At 37.5% G+C, this 20160-nt stretch overlaps 1 protein-coding gene across 8 annotated transcripts in view; it reads right to left on the bottom strand.

Annotated features, from left to right (window-relative positions):
* Positions 1 to 20160, bottom strand: part of GPHN (gephyrin) — a 282387-nt gene that overhangs the window by 261608 nt on the left and 619 nt on the right. Inside the window, exon 2 of one of the 8 annotated variants that reach the window (XM_027641754.1) lies at positions 18153 to 18217. The exons of the other annotated variants lie outside the window; for them this stretch is intronic. Coding sequence (XP_027497555.1) covers positions 18153 to 18165 — 13 coding nt within the window. The 5' untranslated portion in view covers positions 18166 to 18217. The remainder of the gene's footprint in view (positions 1 to 18152; positions 18218 to 20160) is intronic. 8 annotated transcript variants of the gene reach the window in all.

The raw sequence follows: 20160 nt of genomic DNA, 5'->3' as shown, positions 1-20160 counted from the left end.
TTCTGAGTACAAGATTAATTATAAGAAAGTGCTTCTGTCCTTTCTTAAAATAGATTCTGAGTGGGAGCACATGCCATCATGATGCTGTAACTCATCAGGAAATTATGACGCAGTATCATCTTATTCTAAGGGCACCTGCTAGCTTAGATATGGACAAGGTCATGTCACCACTTCTTATGTTTTTCAGGACTATTTTCCTTACCAGTTTAAAAGAAGTCCAGCAAGCAAGGAAAGACACGGTGCATTTTGTCAAGAATAAACAAACAAACAAAAAAGCAACCAAAAACCCCAAACCAAAACCTTGACACCAATCATTTTGAGTAACTTCAATTCTGATTTTGCATAGAAGTTCCGCTACCAAAAAAATTAATAACTGCAAAAACACTAAGAGTATATAAGTAAAAAATACAATTAACTACACAAAAGATTTATTTATCTAGGAAAGCAACAAACTGAGGGGAACAGATTTTAAATAATACTTTCTTTCTTCTTTTTTTAATTGTACGGCATGTAAATAAGGGTTTGGGGAAGAATGTTAGGGAGAGCTCCCCTCAAATTTTTTTCCTGCTTGTTACCATCTTCTTAAGGCACACACAAATCATTTGTGTTAAGGGAAGACACTGAACAAGACTGCATCAGAGAAACTATGAAAGAAAAACATTTCTAAGAGAAACAGGTAGTTATTTTTCTTTTCTTAAAAAAAATGTTTCTTCTTATTTAACTTAAACAACTGAAAGGAAAATCTCATTGTCCAGCAACTTAATTCCTTCAGGTGTGTTAATAAAGCATACAGGCTGGGTGATCCCAGAACTTCTGACTGTTAAGATATTTTTATTTAAATGGCAACAAAAACCAGTGCTCCTACTATTACTATATTCAAATATTTCATAAACATTCTTGATGTTTTCTCATCATCTGCATGGCTTCTGAATCCATGGTAGCATGTAATAAGTGTGGTTTTGCATACAAGTAAAACTCAGGTCCTCAAGTTCTATGCAAAGCAATCCAACAAACACCACGGGATTTCCCTACACACAGAGATAATACATGCACTTAATTTTTCTGGTGGAAACTTTACAGAAGGCTGAAGTCCACCAAGACACATGCCAAGAAGCTCATATGCAAGGTAACACAGAGATTACACCTGAGGCAGCATACACATACCCTGTGAAAGGATGGTAGTAGGTGCTGTGTAAAAGCACTGTACAAGGGTCTACAAATGGTTTGGGCCTACCAACCCAGGACTTTTCCTGTAGACCCATACTGGATTACAGCAAATACCACAGAGGCAAGGAACTTGGGTTTAATGCCCTGTTAACATATGAGGATCCAAAACCACTCATTTATTTCCCAGAAGAGTACTTCAATTAAGAAGCTAAAAGGATGGATGGTAACAAGCTTCTTATCTGCTAAAGCTAGGTAACTACCCAGCTAAAAATTAAAATGCTATGGCATCTGGACAATTAACAAGAATCACACCATAGCCTTATAGCTGGGATGCTCAACTGGGAGAGAAGACCTAGATTCCAGTCCCTGCTCCATGTACTATTTCTGTTTAGTTACTTGCCCTTGAACAGGAAAAGAAAATGCAACAATAGTTTAAAACGCAAATATCTGAACCCTGTTCTCTTCCCTCCCACTGTACTGTCCAAACTATTAAGTTTAAAATACTGAAGCATCACCGCATCTATGTCTCTCTTTGGAACTGGCCTACGAGGTGTTACAGATACTTGTTTTTGATTGACTACTTATCTCTTCAGAGATACAAGATTTCTTAGAATTTGGGTATGTCTTCAGCCATGAAGCCTTTTTAATTTCACAAGTGTGTGGCTAGGGATGTAGCTCTTAATAGCACTGCTGCACAGAGAGAATAAAGGTAAAGAATTCCATTTTAAAGAATATTTAAAGCTGCTTCTACTTTTAATACAGCATTCATTGGAGCAATGAAAATATTCTCAAATCAGTATTTGCAGAACTGGATCAACACAATATTCTCTGCTCAGGGCGCATACAAACTCTAGTAAATCCACCTCACAAGTCTAAAACAATGACTTAACACCCTCCTCTGCCCCCAACATCCATCATCACACTGTATGTTAACGCTAACCACCTTCTTGTGTCAACTGCAGCTTTTCTTTCTCTTTTTTTTTTTCCCCCAACTTGCATCTGGTGGATCATGTACTATTTTTTAATTGTCTTCATTCAAAAATCTTCAATCTACCCTTAAGACACAAAGAAAGGTAATGTTCATATAGATTAATCAATATGACAAATTAATTGTGAAATGTTTGTTCATTCTTTTAGAAATTATTACATACTTTCATTAAGTTAAAACTACTGGTGCTTCTTCAACTTCTCATCTCAAATTCTTATTCCCTGAAGCAAAGAAGGATGCAGTCAGAAGTAAAAGCTCAGATGTAGAAGGAAGGCAAAATGTATCATTCCATGTATGTCATTTCCAGTAGACTAGTAGTGCCTCAGTAAATTAAGAGGTTTGTAAACCTTAATTATTAAAGAAATATATAGTTATTACTCTTAGAATACTATTTTTTTATTTCAAGTCTTTCCTTTAGTTTAATGACTGCACTTTACGCCTCATCCAGAAATGGTAAAAAATTGGTAATACCGATTATGACAGACTATGAGGAAAAATCCAAAGCCTCTTGACTCTGTTATAGCAAAGTATACAACAAAAATATACATTACGTAATTCTAATATACAGAATTATACTTCTCTGGACTAGCTAATATGAACAGACTAGTGAGTTCATACTTTAGTGAGGCATTTCTTTAATACAGAGTAGACAAACTATTTCTACAGAATTTTAGCTATTCAGCTAACAAATTCTATACTAAAGTATTCTGTTAAAAATGAGGAACTAAAGAGAATGAGACCAAGAACAAAGCTGTGTCCATGTAATGCTTTCAAGACATCTAATCCTGTTTACTTGATGTGAAAAGGTTTAGTAAGAAACAATATCCAAGTAAGAAAAATCTGAAAAAAACCAGAAAAACTGAAGTGAAATAAAATTATTATGTATGTTCTAAGACCATCTCTGAACTGCTACATTTTGTTTTTGTAAATGATCTGTAGGCCCTTGATGCAGGGACTGTTATATAGATATTTAATACTCAAATTGACTGTGGCCTTATATATTACATTATACTAGTTCTCTCACAAATTCTTAAATACCCAACAAGCATGTTTTACTAGTACACCATATTTTAAAAGTCAGGATAGAGTAGTCAAAGTTAACTAGCCAAAGTTAATTATGAGAGTGAATCCAAGCTAAAACAAAAATCAAAGTTTATTCAAGAACCTTTCATATCAGTTTACTACTGCATCTTGTCCTCCAAGACTTAAAAAACCTTTTTTTTTTTAGCAAGTAGCCTATCTGGCATCTAAGTTTCAAGACTTTCTTTCTACCTGAGAATTCGGAAAGTACTTATGTAAATAAAAGAAATGTACAAAATGTATAAATAATAAATAATATATTTTGGCAGAAAGAACTTCATACACAGAGAACAATGCTATCAGTCACAATTCAGTATCTCAAATTACATCGAATATAGAATAAATCACAGAACAGTGTTATGTTGTGCAGTGCTGTGAGCTTTAAACATCTTTAAACCCATCCTTATTCAAACGATCTCATCTGAACATCCAATGAAAGGATTTACTTTAATTACATTCACACACATTCACATACATAGTTTAAAAAAATAGTCTGTATCTTAAGAAGCATCATCAACACAGTAATTGACATTAGTCAGTCGTGTAACAGCCCAGAGGAACATTGCAAATGTATTACATTGACTCAAATGGAACTAACAGCTACAAGGTATACTTTTCGTTCTCTTTACGAAGGAAACCCCTTGAAAGCATGGAAGCTGAATTTCCATTTCTGATTCCAGCGAAGGGACAAGAAAAAGAGATGAATCTCCAAAGGTTTTTCAACAGCTACAAACAACTAACACGAGAGAAGAGAAACGTTACTCACCAATTGTAGAAAAACCATTAGCCAACAATGCAAACAGACAAAAGATGTTCATAAAAGTCTTTACAAGATGTGTACCAGATGGCAGAGCCATACAGTGGACAATTCATTGTCTTGCTTCCTTGCACTGACCTATAAACTGCCCGTATTCATGAAGAAAGGGGGCAGATAGATTAGTAGAACAAGCTATAAAATTTCTTATAGGTGCTTTCCATCCGGCAGAAGGTCACATATAAAGGAAAACTATACTTTTCTACCTGTCTGACTAACAGGTAGATAAAAAATGCAGCAGAACACAGAGTTCAGCCTAACAAAATCTACTTTCTAAAAGGAAATGACTGGTTTGGTAGACAGCAGTGGATATTGTCTACCTTGATCTCAGTAAGGTACACACCTTTCCTTCACTTATTTAACTGACTATCTCAACCAATGAGTTTCCTCAGTTTTGCTTTTCTGATTCTGTCCCTCATCCTGCTCGGGGGCAGTGAGTGAGCCTCTAGGTGGGGGCTCAGCTGCTGGATGGGGTCAACCCACACAATCACCTTCAGTGATTTCTTTCAATTACTTCCTTTGTACCACATAAAAGAAGCACATTCTGCAGATATATCCTCCTGGGCAAGAGACTAGTAAAGAGCTCACTGGCTGCAAAATGAAATAAACACAGGAAAAAAAATTAAAGTCTTGAAAGAATCAACATTAACACCATGGTCAAAAGTGGTAATATTTACAAGCAGTTCTATACAGGAAAACACATCCTTCTCAGAGCTATGCTAATACAAGAAAGATGGAGTTTGGGAAATAAAAGTATTTCACTGAGTTGCCTAAGACATTCAAGAACATGAGGTAAAGTGGGAGATATGCCTTGCCATCACTTAGGTAAAAAAAAAAAAGGAAAAAATAAAATGAGAAAACAAAGATAATTATGACTATGGACCTGATAACCTGATAATGAAATCCTGAGATTCCAGGAGATGTCAATTCAAAGCAGTTACAAACAAAAAAGTTCCAAGGAAAGAAGCACTTCACATTTAGTAGAAATTCTATAAGAAAGCCTTCAATCTTGCAATCATTAAGCATAGTAGTATGCTCAAGCATTTTGCTCCATGGTGAGAAGGTGAAATGAAAAGGGAACTGCTGAAAATCTTGGGAGTACTTCCCTATGCCCTGCCTTTTTTGTATCAGTTGTAATTGGAGTCATAATTAAATTCTGAAACCTCAGCAAACACTCAATAGTTCTATACAGTTTAATAAAGACAAGTAATTAAAATAAACAGAACCTAATGTTCTTGTGAAGGCAGACATTAGTAAAGTAGGAGCAGATTCACAGATCAACCAGACACCAGCAGAAGTATCACAATTACTTCCAAACCAGGAAGCCAAACATTTTGTATTCAAAAAAGAGAGAAATATCCCACAAACTCAAAAACAACATATGCTTCCGTGAGCATGATTAAGCAATGACAGGTAATTGAGTTCTGGACCACTATAGGCAGCCTCAGGTCACACCCACTCTGAAATTGGAATCAGTGGACAATGGGTGGTGTACAAGGCTACTAGATGTAATGGTATCCATTCAATCTTTTTGAAGAATGTAACTTCTGATTTTGGTAAAAATGCACTACAGTAATAATACAAGTTTTGAAGGCCTGGTAACAGTATATTCTCCAAGAACATGGGCCACTAATGTCTTGGTCAAAGACCAGTTTTTCTCATGCATTATTAGCACAAGAAAAACCCCCTACCTTCTTTCTACTGGCAGCAACGTGTTCCCATCTCTGCTGTGTGGGCACAAGCATTTACTCATAGTAAACTAAAAGAAATTCACTGAAAACGAGTTTGGTAAAATACTATCATCTACATCAGTTCACATTTCGTTCACCATATATAGGAACAATTTTGCTGGGATAAATGAGAGCTCATGGACACATGAGAGCTCTAAATAGGATTAATTTTGCCATTAATAAAATGGAGTAAAAGACGAATTTATAAAGAATTGCTAAAAGATTCAATACTTGTCAGCTTCAAGTAAGGCTCAGTAAGGGATTTTTAAGGAGAGACTATTGGGATTACAAGCCTCTGGTATATATGTTTATTACTCTATTCTTCTTATAAAAACAATTTCCTAATTTTGCCCTTGTTAAACGTTTCTAGTAAATGGGACACTTGTAGATACCTACAGAGGCATAATACTTAAGCACACAAATCTTTTCCCCCTGTTAGCTGGTCTGCTGTCCATTAACAGCCTTTATGCCTCATTTGTATAACCTTGGTCTCTACATTCTTTGCTAGAGGCTATTATTTATGATATGGTTTTGATTTATAAAATGTGGCTATCAATTCCCTCTACAGTTTCTTTTTCTCACACTTCCCATAAAATTCCATTTTTATTATTAATCTATAACTTTTTTTTAGACAAAGTGGTTTTTTATGTTATGATTGCTTTTTCAGTGACTACAGCATTTTAGTATTTTCTGCTATTTTTAAAACCACACTTCCACTACAGATGTACCTTAACTCTGAAGATGCTGCTTAGATTGCAACTCAGTTTAGCCAGCTGCCTTTATCTCCAAACACTGCCTTTCGATACCAAAACCACAGTCTGTACACAACAGCCATGGAGACAATGGAAAGATCCAGTATCGGACAAATGCTCAGACCAGCTTCTGAGTTGTATCAAATGCACATGGTCCACAGACCACAGTTACACAACTAAACTATCCTCCTTCTTCATCCCAATCCCTCCCCCTTTTTAAGGAAATATCAAGAATCCTAAAGCCTAACTTACTCACCTAGCTGATGCCTGTGACTGGCTGTTCCAGTTACCTCCATCACATGCATAACAGTCCACCCAAAAGAAAGGTAATGATTCTGCTCAGGTCAGCAAGAAGAAGGCATGCAGGACAAAAGTGAAATTAGAAGATGATCTTGCATGCAGATGTTTTATATAGTTGATGTACAGACAGATGTCCAACAAAAAAATAAGTTAACAGCATATCAACTGCCATTTAGTACATATCAGGTTAGCAGCCTCAAAGTTTGCATAATAGTTAATTTGATTGGTAAAGACATGTTTAGAAAAACTATACTGACTGCTAGTAAGATGACAGACTGATTGGTGGCAAAGAACTCCCTCAAGCAGAAGGCAAATTAGATCTGGTAAAGATGGGTAATGTTTCATTTTTTTTTTAATTATTGATACATACTATAATAAACGTTTTTGTCCATATCTATACTCATTATATGTATATAGTCTTCAAATTAGTTATGTCAGGAGTACTATAGTCAATAAGTTAGAAAAACAAAATGTTAGAAGTTTTGACTATTAAAAATTAACACATTCATAAAAAGAGACGTTCCTTGCCTGTAAATGTGTAACAGTGTTCACCTTTTCCCAAATTTAAAACCGCAGAAGTCTAATGTTCAGCTTTTCTAGTTACCTAACATAAGCAAGTTCTCAGATGTTCAGTTCTTCATTAAGCACAAATGCCTAGCACAGCCTTCATACTCACCTAGTTACTACTCACAGGAATCAAAGACATTTACATACAAAACAGGAAAATACATCTTGACTACACCCTCCTCAAAAAAATTTCCTATAATGCACAAAGCCCATGGTCTTCATGAGCTTTGAAGTCCTTTCCAGCCCAGGCCATTCCATGATTCTATGATGCATCTATCTGATGCTCCTAGTCCTGACAAGTAGATTGGAAAATCTAGACCAGTGAAGCCAATCAGGTGTCCAAGGTGCTTCCTGGGGTGATAATGGCAGACCAGAGTGTTAAACACACCTTCCCAGCTCCAGAAGGCCACTTTGATCGAGGCTGAACTCGATGATCTTGGAAGTCTATTCCAACTTCAATTATTCTGGGAAATCCTTCCCTTCCTTCACTATGTTTTTTTTAACTGCTTATTATTCAGTAGAGGCTTTGATCACAAAAAGCTAGTAAATATCACCAAGAGAACACATGGCCTGACAAAGCAACACGTGCAAGAAAGGAGACAACACAGCCAGATAAAGGAGTATCAAGACTACCTTCAAAACTGCTGCAAGTGAACTGGACAAAACAGATACATCTGTCTGAGCTGTGTTCAGAAAGCAGAATTCCTATCTCCCACATTTACCTATCCCACCTGTGCAAGCCAGCTCCTCTCTCAAACTGGCACTCCTGAAGTCTCTTGCTGAGTTGATTCAGTTTGTTCAGGCTGAAGAAAACTAATCTCTCAAAGAGTAGTTTTCCACTAGGTTAGCCAGTTAAATTTGTTTTGCATAGACGAAAAAATGGCAGGATAGAAGAGTACTAAAAAAGAATAGAAATGAAAAAAATTGACAATAGAGGTAAAAAATTGCCAGTGTTGCTCACCATCCACCTACTGAAGCAAAAGTCTGCAGAGCTCAGTGCTGAACCAGATCACACAGCTGATTCAGCTCAAAAGGATCCTTTTTTTCTGGCAGATTCAGTTTTAGCTGTTTCAGTTCCCTGCCTGCACAGCCACATAACAGGTTATGCCAGTACAGCACAGCATGGCAGTGAACAAGCAGCACTGATGACAGAACCTTTGCCAAAATTCCATATGGCATAAGATTAAACCTGGACAGAGCCCTGTTGGGCTCTAAAGCAGTGACCATAGCAGACTGCATGGTACACCTGAAGAAAATTATTTCTGAATAACTCACCTTGAGATGTAGTGAATGCAGGAAGATAAAATCCCTGACAAGGTGCTGCATGTATTTTCCTAACAGATAAGGCAGGGAGGGCCTGTTCAAACTAAGTATTAGTGTAAACATGCTTCTTCTGTTATTTCTTCATCTGTAGCTTTGATAACGATTTGTAATTCTATGGCTAATTTTGGTTGTTTGAAATACTTTTACATACTACTGAACTTTATTTCGGGCTAGTTTAAGTTAAGAGTAATTTCAAGGCTAGTTAAAGAGCCCATGTCTCACTTTCTCCAGAGTACCCAAAGGTTATGCCCTAATCCACATCACTTTCACACAGGAACAGCTGAAGAGTCAGCATCTTTCTGGTCACTTTCCGCCCTTAGGAAAGTCTCCTCCGTGCTGCCCACTGGAAGATGTCTCTGGCATGCACAAGAATTCTAAGAGGTACACACAATCCCATGGAGGCAAAAAATAGCAAATAGTGTGTGGATATTAGCTCTTGTGCTTGTGGTTCAAGAGTGTGGCTTTTGAGCTACTCCTGACAGTCCCCGGTCAGCATACTTTGATTCACAGTGAAGAGAAGAATCAAAGTAAAAACAGCTAATTCATCTTGAACCAAACCAAATGAGATGTATTCCAAGAGTGCACCTAATGCACTCCAACAATGACTGATGTCACTCCATGGGTTTTGAGCTAGTGTGAGGCACAACATCCTGAACAGTGCGAATGTGAAACCCCCAGTACAAAGATCTGCTTCTCTAAGGCAGCACTACCTGCTAACAAAGATTTAAATTGAATGAAATCACAAAATTAACTTAGTGAATTACAGTCAAAAGACTTATATAGCTACAGTACAAAATTCTTTTTTTTTTTTTTAAATTGCCTACTTATCATTGCAGAATTGAGAGTACCTAACCATCCAAATATAAAGAATTTCTGCATTTGCCTGGGTTTTTTTTTTCCTGCAATGGCTGCTACTTGGAACGTCAGCATCTAAGGGGTGTTAAGTTTAAATTTATACTTTGAAGGAATTACAATATTTATTTTACTGTTGCCTCAAATGGCTCCAGGCTCATGTTTTCACAACATCTTAAATATCAAAAAAGCTCCTGAATGTGCCCTAATCATTCCATACTTTCTAGATGCTAATAAGATCTCGACCATTCATTTTAAAGTAATTTTTCTCCACATATTTTTTTCATACACACAGCTGAATTTACTTTCTGGAGGCTGTAGCACAGGTAAAACATTTTTAGCAGGTGTTTGTCCAGTGCAGAAAAAATATCCTAAGAATAATCTGAATATGAAGACTTGCTAAAATTATTCTGGAGTGTACTAGAAGCTGCTACTATTCTGGTAAGAAATACTGAAAATTATTACTATTGCACATCTAAAATCTCCCTTACCATTTGATGAGTCGTCACAGCAACTTACACATAACAATAATGAAATACAAGACAGGCTATCAAGGAATTAAGAGATTTTTCTAATACTAAAGATAATCCATGATGTCCCAGTTTAATGCTATACAGAAATTTGCCTCAGATGCCTTTTCCAGAAAGATGTTCTGTTCATCAAAGGACTCAAAAAAAGTCTACTTGAACCCTTTTCTGACAAAACAATGGTGAAATGACAACTAGTATTTTCACTAATTCTCTTTGATCAACTGCCAAGCCAAAGAGAAAAGTCGTGTACTGAAACCATTGTGCATGAACTAGAGTTATACCCTTTGGAATAAAGAAATAGGAACAGGCAGGTGAGCTTCCTTGAAGCTTAACAATCAGGAAAATTCTTCATCAGTTGCTTTTTTCAACAGTTGCTTTTAACATGAACTTCAGAATTTCCATTTTGATCCTGGATGCTTAGGAAAAAAGCATGAGTCTCACTCAAATAAGAAGGTCCTGCACACTGGAGACACCAGTAACAGCTTTAATTCTTACCATGCTGGAATTTAACTGGCAAGATCAGACCTAAAGATTTGACAGTTTACCTAGGAACAGGGCACATTTCTAAAAAATAGATGTCAGATTAGCATTAGATTCTGAAACAGTTTAAGTATACCCAACTTGAACCACATCCATGTTACTAACATGACCATTCCCAACTTTTTGAAGCTCTGTGTTTGCCATCTGTCCAAAGAACTATGTTATACAGCACTACCCTACAGTCACGTTACTTGAAAAGATTTCTCTCAAAAAATCTCAACATGCCTCCTAAGACTCCTGATTTATTCTACGTATTCTACTGGTTTGTTCTTTTCTTTATTTTGCTAAATAAATGCTGGAACAAATGTCTGGATGACCAGAATGGGAATGGTTTGGAATCCCTCACAATGGCAGGTTAGGAGGGAAAGCAATTCCCCCTGCAGACTTTTCAGTCTGTTTGATTACAGTGATCATTAAAAAAGCCTATCATCAAGTATATTTTACAATAACTAGAAGTACTTTGATTTAGATTTAGCTAAAGCTAGTAGCTCGAGAGTTATATCTCACTGATCTATCAAGGTAAAGGATGGTTACCATTAGAGTAACCACCCAAGAAAGAATTCCTTTAGGACAGCATAAAAACAGGAGGAGAAAAACTTGTAGATTACAAAAACATTCCCCAAAAACTCCACTTTATATCCTATTTGTCTCATAATATTCTCTCAAATTTTTTCAAAAGTGTGAAATCAGAGTATACTAGCCATAGTAAAGTTTTAATGAGCAGGAGTTACACATAAAAAGACCTGTTGCAACTTTATCTCAGCATCCCTGGAGTTTTCTGAGCATTATCTACAGAAACACTTTGTCCCTGCCCTATCTTTTAAAGATATGTTTCGCAACTTTTTTCCTCAGTGCGCTTAATTTACAGCTTATTTCTCCAAGGAAGCTGATTTTGAGAATCCTTGATTTGCTGTAGGCTTATTTAATGCCTCCCCTTGAGTATTCACACAACTAAAAAGGGAAATTAGGCTAAAAAAAGAGGAAACAAGAAGTACGTATTCCCTTTAATCTTACAGGGGTTTTTTGCCTTTTTCTTTTCTGGAAACAAGCATTTTTCTTTACAGATACATACTTACTTTAGGTATTTTGCTGCTTTCTCCCAGTTTTTTTCCTGAGGTGAAGTTTCTGACAGGGAGTACATACAAAGCCTTTGGCTTCTAGCCGTCTACATTGCTATGCCACCACTCTACAGCATATGAAAGGACCACGTACGTGGGAAACTACCTAATACCTGTCTGAATACCTGGAAACCTTCTTCCAGAAACATACTGCCACGCCACACTTTCCTAGGACAAGATTTACAGGTACCTAGGTAAAAGGATACATACCTGCCCAACAATAATGCCTTCTCTTTTGCAGTCTGCTTTGTCTTCCTAAACCCATGAGAACTGTCTCAAGAAGGGGTAAGAAACAGCAGAGTAGAAGTGTATTGGTTTGCAGAATTCCTAACTAGTGCCACAGTCAATGTTTCTTCAACAATTATTGAATTAAGACTTTACAGACTTCATCTCACGTCTTGCTATCAATTCCTTCCCAAGTGGCCTATCCTGGGACATTAAGAGCAGCTTGCTAAGAGAAAAGGGCATTTTTCTTTTTAATGGCAATCATCATTTGCAGAGGTCCTAGAAACCTTTCCCTTCTGATGCAGATCTGCAGGACACTTTACTGCAATTAATTTTAATTCCTGACATATGCATATTATTTTTCATTCATACAACTTCCCATAAGATGATTCTGAATAAACAACTCACTTCCTAGATTTCAGTATGAATATAAATCCTCTCCACCATATATTTACCCTCCCCCAAAAAAAAGGAAAAAAAAAGGTGGAAAAAAAAAGTCAATAATCCCCTCTCCCCAGAAAAAACCCCCAAACCCCAACCTAAAACACCAGAAAAAAAACCAACAAAAACCCCCCTACCATATACTTTAACATATACTTCTCACTTTTAACTCTCAAAAGTCATATATGATAGCAAGGAAAACCAAAAAAATACATGCAAGAAAGATTATTCAAAGGAAAAATATTCCACATAGATTTTAAGTTCCCTACAATACACAGGACAATGAAGAAAACTAACAATTTCATAACTACACAGTAAGCACTAAAAAGCCCCAGAAGTACTATAGTTCAAAGCCCACATGTATTCTGCTTCTTTGCTTTATTACATAATAAGTGATGTAATTTAATTAGAAAAAGTATTTCTGAGAAACATGTATTTCTACAGCTGTGATCCTAAATACATAAGCAACACTTAATATATTTATTATATTGGTCTACGTATATAATTTGTATGCTGAATACATAATGAAGTGTCATAACACATATAAAACTATTAAAGATTACTGCTCTAGGTAACTTGCATATAGAGCTAAATTAATGTTGAGTCAGTTCTTTCAGGTCTTGCTATATATCAAAAAACACTCTACTGCTCAAAATAAATTTTCTTATACACAGTTATTCCCTAATCATTGAAGTCAGACAGTGGAACTCTGGTTTATCTTATAGTAGAAGGAACAGACAATGCATTTTATTCCTTACAAAATATCATTCACCCACATTGCAGCAGTGGGATAGAGCCCTGTTTTGCCAGATTTTGCAAAATGTACACAGAATATTATTCTTAAGGGATTATGATTTTTTTTTTCCACTTGACAAGTTAGGCATAAAATAGGCCTCGGTAAATTAGTATGAAAACAAAACAAGTAAACAAAACATCACATACAAATCTCTTACTTGCAAAAGGAGATTTTCTAATATAACTGCCAAATTAAGTCTATTTTTCCCAAGCACTTTTTCATGCAATTACTGTTCCTTTTAAATTTTAACTTATTTTTCTCAATTATTTTTCTTGATATTTAACAACAAAAAAAACCCCAACCAAACACAAAAACCACATACAACCACAAACCTGAAAGGCTGTTCTACTTTTTAATTAATTAAAAACATTCCACAGGAAAAAGGGTGCTACCTGATCATTTACTTTATGATCATTATCCTCCAATTCTCCAAGGACAGTTTTTTCAGGCATTCTGCTAAACTTTCAAGAAGAATTCTGTCATACGCAACACTACTAATACAAAACCATTTCAATTTAAGCAGTAAAGAGCTGCATATAGGAATGTAGATGCATATAGGAAAAGAATGTAAATTATTTCTTTTACTTAATCCACATTTCAAGACCTTATAAATATTTAACAATAACTAAAATTTGTTCTCATTTTTATTAATCATGTCCTCCTGTTGCATAACAATCTCATAAATTGCAGACAACAAAAGTTATACTTGCTTATCTACAAAAAAAAAATTTAAACCCTCTCAGCAGAACTGTTTTAACCATCAGAATACGAAAAGAGATTTTCCCACATACTGAAAATTAACTTTTTTAGCTGTTAAAGTTAAAAATAAAGCAAAGTTAAAATCTTAACTTTTACTTCACAAAGGCACTGCACAGCAAACTTCTTTGCTTTAGAAGTGTAATAAATTTCAAGACAGACATTTTCAGAAAAGCTGTGGGTGAAATCCTAATATAATATAAAAGTTCCTCTCAACAAAGATGCACTACTCTCTCTCTTGAAAAACAAACAATCAGACAGATGCGACTAAATCAACATTAAAGGTGGAATACTGTGTGTGCATATCAGGCTTTTGTAAGCTAGACTCTCCAAAACATGGCCTGATGATCACATATTCTGTTATTGTCCAGCTAACGAGGCCAGCAGACCAACTAAAGGTTTTGCCAGAACTAAGCCAGTTCTCATGAAATTCACAATCCCTAACTTTTAAGGTAAATAACACGGAAAGTTTTCCTGCAGTACCAGAAAAGGAGACAAATACAAATCTAGAAAAGTAAATGAAAACATAATGTAATGGGTATGCTCTGTGCTGCTAAATATGAACTACAGACATGGAGCGTGGGTGAAGATGGAAGTCTTTCAACTGTATATGGATAAGTAAAGTCCAAATCAAGAAACACTGAGTACACAAGACTTCTTACCCCTGTTCTATAAAACCACATAAACCTCCAAATTAATTGCCATTTCTTACATAAGTAGGTACTAATTATTTCTCAACCATACAGGGATGTTTTAATCTCTTGCTTTAGATGCTCTTAATTTCAGTGTTTCCATTTCTTTCCATCCAAAAGAAATAGTATTGTAGCAAACAAACTAAACAGTAAGTACAGTGGGATTTCAGTCACTTATTTTTGTTGTACGCTGCACATTAAAAAAACAGGGGGAAAAAGCCAGGACTTTCTTCCTCCTTTAGTTTAAAAGGTAAAGCACAGATAAACTATAAAATGGAAACTGGGAAATTTTACGGATCACATTCATGAGACATTAAAGCTTATCATCATAGCCATATCAAAAATCAGAAAGAAATGTTTTTGTGACGTACGGCTACAAATGGCAAAGAGGGAGATCTAGTGTCTATGGACAAACTCAACATTATGACAGCCTTACAGCTGAGAAAGATGAAAATCAATGTTGCCCCGAATCCAGAATGTTTTACTCTTAATGGAAGCGCAGCGTTTCTCTATGTCCAGAATTTTCTTGCTGAACTAAGCTTTTGGAAGAAAACTAAGGCTTCCAGGAAAAGCTGCTGCCTTTAATCTGTTTTGAAGATGAGTGCCCAACAAGGCATCATTTTGGAGAGAAAGTCAGATCACAAGCAAAAAACTAAGCAACTTCGATTCAGACAATTAGACAGTAAGTCCCAGCAAACCTGCTGTCAGTCCTCACCCTCCCACACACACCTCTATAAGAAAGTTTATCACAAATGCCAATGCACGTCCAAAACATGACTAGCATTACCACCAAGAAAAGATCTTGCAACTTGCCTGTTATTAATGGAGAGTCTTGGAGGAAAGTCATGAGAATGTACCTCATAAAATAGGAGACAGGCATATAACTTTTTAGTTAGAAAACAGACAGCATATATATTTCTAAAACAGTCTGACCAACATATAGTGACATTCTCAGTATATTGTTCCCCATGTTTCTCAAAGAACGTTTACAAAACATTCATATCAGTGAACTTCAAATCTGCCCAGGGAACTTCTTTGGCTGAGGTTGTCAAGTAGACAACACCCTCCCCATCTGAGAAGCGAGTTTGCTTCAAAGTGATGCGTTCAGACACAATGTCCACACTGTATCATTTCAAAAAGCTAAGTGGTCTCAGACCCTTGTCATCTTTCACACTGCAGCGTTAAGAGAACAAACAAGGTCTCAGGTTACACATTCACAAATATTTGCTTTATTATCTAGGCCTATGGCAACAGCTATCCTTCAAAATATTCTAACCTTTACATAGAGGAAGAAAGGAAGCACAATATACCTTAAGAAGAAACCACTAGTGAAGGGTTGCATTTCGCCAAAACCCCTTACTCCCTTTATAAAATATTTTTACAATCAAAGGTGAAAGGCTGTACCACTATATGAATGAAACATTATTAGCCAACCCAAAATCTGACAAATTTTTATCAGGAATATTTGAGGGGGGGGACAAAACAAGAAAAACATGTAACAAAACTTCAAGTTTTGACCAGCTACATTAGATAATTACTGGAAAGAAAACAAGAAGAGAGGTAAGTAAGAAAATGAGGATGGAGAGGAAAAAAAAAAGACAAAATAAGAACAACCAGGGAGAAAAAGAGTATGTTTTTTTCCATCAGGCTAGTGGAGATGGCAACATCATTTAGATCTCTCTGGACAGTTCTAGTCAAGGGTCTGCTTTAGCCTCTCAAAACAAGAAAGGTCACAGATTATGCAACTTTTACCAATGTCACCACCAGTGAAGGTGGACCTAATACTGATTCAACTCTGGGCACAGCACCTTTTCTCCCCTTTTCTAGCCAAATTTAGCATTACAAAATTCTGTACTAACTAACCCAGGTTCAATAACCTGACACCACTAGTAACTGATTAACAACTGTTCTGTCTGAGATATTCCAAACATGAAAGGCTTGCAAGGGGCAACCAGAATAACTGAGATTTGTATTTTACTAAGGAAGCATTGGTGCACAACAGCACATACAGAGCATACATATAATCCAACCTTTACCATAAATGCATACATGTCTCCTCTTTTTCATTTGTTTATCTGCCCCACATTTCTTGTTACTCTGTGTGTGTTTCTTTTTTAAAAGAAGGTATCAAGAACATTTAAATGACAAAGCTTTGGCCATTGTTAGTCCAACTCTGTTACTCCATCACAAAAAAAATCTCCCAATCTGACATTTAGCATTGCAGCCCTTTTTAAATCTATTTTACCATACGGGTAACCTCACAACAACATAACACTGAACCTCTATTATTCGCTCATGTGCCTGCACTACATATCAAAGGTAGGAGACAAAACCTAGGTTTGGAACCTAAGTGAGCAGTATCTTTAATTTGAACACTTCATTAAACACTGGGGCTGAGTAGGACAGTTCCACAGTTGCACTCTTTCCACAAATTGCAAAACTCCTTAAAACAATAACACACAAATATTGGAACACAATGTTCTACCCACAAACCAGTGAGACTTCCTATTCACCTAAGACACAATCCTCTAGCTTACAAGTTTCACAGTTTTGCAATCTGTCATTTTGATATTTTCTACTGTTTCAGTAAAGAAGCTTAACTCTACAATTTTCTGTATAGCAACTCAAAAATAAATATGAATGACATTTGCAAATCCATAGATGCTGTATACACTAAAGTACTTTTCCTGATTTCAGGAAGACAGTTAATTCACGTTGAGAAAAATGTCCTAATTATGGACTCTATTCTTATCATTGACTCTTAATTAAGAGACCTTGACAGTTTGGATATAAGAGAAGTTAACAAGCACTATTTGTAAAAAAGCCCAAGATGCTACATTCTACATAATTTTGCATCTGAACACAGTAAGTTACTTTGGGTAAACAACAAACAAAATTTCTATTTCTCTAGTCCCTTGTAGTGGTCTTAATTTGTCACAAGTGAAAAAAGTATACATTTGTTTCTAGATGGAAACTAGCAATACACACATAAACACAGAGGTCTTCCAACCACAAAGAAATACAGTAACTCATCCAAAACAAAACTGAATGCAATGAAACTAAGCTACATGGCAAACTTTACTCACTCTGTATTAATATACTCTGGAGCCATGTGCATCAGTCTCTACAACAGACAAGACTAACAATGTGCCCAAATAATTTTTTATATGTCCTCATTTAAAAATAAACACAGAAATTTACTCCAAATTAATTAAACAGAGTTGCTTCTAAGTAAATTTAAATTCCATCTGCATTTGACCATAAAGTGCAGTAACGATTATTTTCTAAACTGCTCATACCAGGTCCAACAGGAACATAAATCTCTATGCCTGTGCTGGTAAGACCACAAGTATATACTGCTAAGAAAACAAACGTATGGCTATGATCTTAATTTGAAAAGCTAAAAGATTCATGTTATTTATCTAATTTCTGATCACTAAGCTATTCTAAATGCTAAAATAAAAAAAAACAGTTTGGATACCTAATCTTTCCATTTCCACGCCTATTCCTCCAGACACCAGCCAAGAAGCAATTATTAGTTCATTTCTATGAGAAAAATTCAGAAGAGTGAATTTTTTAGTTTGCTGTCTTTCCACAGCTGAAAAAGCACAAACAGCTAGGGGGTCCAAACCCTCCAAAGTACAAATGTTCTCTTTCGGGGTTAAAGGAAATTCTAGAGTGAAAAATAATTAAGGTTAGTCCAATGTATGCTATTAAACTAACAGATTTATATAAAATTTTATTTCATGTCTAAAAACATACACAAAAAGGGCGCTAGGAAAATTGTTAGAAAGCAAGGTGAGCCCTTTCAAAATGGCAAAATAATTCTTTGCAAAAATGTTCAGTCTGGAATTCAAAACAATTACATCAAGGGGAAAAGAGCTGAAACTGTTCTGTTTGGTTATGACTTTTGGTTTTCCTTTAAAAACAAAAAATTAAAATCAGGCCACAAGCTCTTCTCAATGGAATTGCAAATTATGATACAAAGTTGAAAGAGTTTAACAGTGATCAAACAGGATTTATAGTACAAAGTAAAAACCAATATATTCTGAAAGATTATCTGAATCTATTGCAAGACTTAATCGTTATTTAAATTATTATAACACTATATGTATCTGGTATTGCATTCTGAGAACAATTACATATGAAAATTATTACAACTCACTGATCAAAAGAAAATAATAATCCAAGTTACAGAACATCAAGTTGTACAAAACATGCAAAGAGCATTCTGTCAGCAGGTATCCCATTCTCACTTTAACTTTTACAGTAGTAGGTAGTGGCAGGCATGTCCTAGCCTTCAGGAACAAAGGGAACAGCCCTCCCCGTCTGACTTTTGCATCTGGTCCAATCCACTCTGTCCTTATTAAAGATCTGACTGCCTGGAATTTGAAAGCAACGCTAAGGATTTCCACTGGTATCATACCCTGCTTTTCTAGCTGTTTACTGTCAAAATCATCCTGCGGCCAAGTGCTTCTCAGGGAAGGGAAGGAGGGAAGGGCACCATCCCTCCGGCACTCCTCGCCCTCCCGGCGGCGGGATCAGCACCCGGCAGGGGAACAGCGCCGGGGATTCCCGCGGGCACGGGCGGTTCCGAACGTGCCGCTCGGGTTAAACACTGCCAGCGGTAACAAATAACTCTCGGGTTAAATCCAGGCCTCCTCTCCCATGAACGTACCCCCTTTTCAGTCCGAACATCCTCCGACTCCTAAGAGAGCTCACAACGCCGCTTTCCATGAACAGTCATGTCTTCCCAGGCTCCCGGTGAAACCTTCTCAGCTTGACGCCCAAAAATCTCGCTAAAATCTCTCGCGCCTTCCTTGCACAGGAACGCTATTTACGCCCCGATACTCTGGAACCCCCCGGGGCTCCGCTTCTGAGTGCAACGCGCGCCCCCCGGAGCGCCGAGCGCTGCGAGGCACCGAGATACCCGCAAAGGCCCCCCAGAGAGACCCCCCGGCCTGCAACACACCTACTGGCTCCGGGAGCCCCTCCGTGCAGCCACCGCAGGTCATGTGCCAGGGGTTTATTAAAGGATCATCCGTGCGCTATGAGCAGCAGCATCATAAATGCCCTCCTCCCCCTCCCAACAGGGAGCACACAGGCATCCCCCTCGCCCAAAGAAAAGGCCAGAAAGGGGGAGGGGAAGGAGCCATCCCAAAGGAGCTGTCGTGCGGAGCGTGCCGCGCTCCGGTATTCCCGCGGCCGGGAGCTCAGGCCGCCTCCCGCCCGGAGAAGACAGGCCCGGCACCTGCCGGCCCGCAGCCGGCGCCGGCGAAGGGCTCCCTCCTCCAGCGCTTTCGCACTCACGGCTCCGCCGCGTTCGGAGGCAGCACTGCCGCGTCCCGGCCCCTCCGGCACTCGCCCACCAGCGCGCCCCGTCCCCTCGGCGCGGTTACCCCGGGGCAGCCCCGGGGCTGCGGTGCCCGCCCGCCTGCGGCAGCGCTGCCCAGCACCGCCCGGCCCCGCGCTCACGCTGCCGCCGGCGG

The sequence above is a fragment of the Corapipo altera genome, unplaced genomic scaffold (genome assembly GCF_003945725.1).
Source record: "Corapipo altera isolate COAL_440 unplaced genomic scaffold, ASM394572v1 23b, whole genome shotgun sequence".
Lineage (NCBI taxonomy): Eukaryota > Metazoa > Chordata > Aves > Passeriformes > Pipridae > Corapipo > Corapipo altera.
This window is presented reverse-complemented; position numbering and strand designations above follow the sequence as displayed.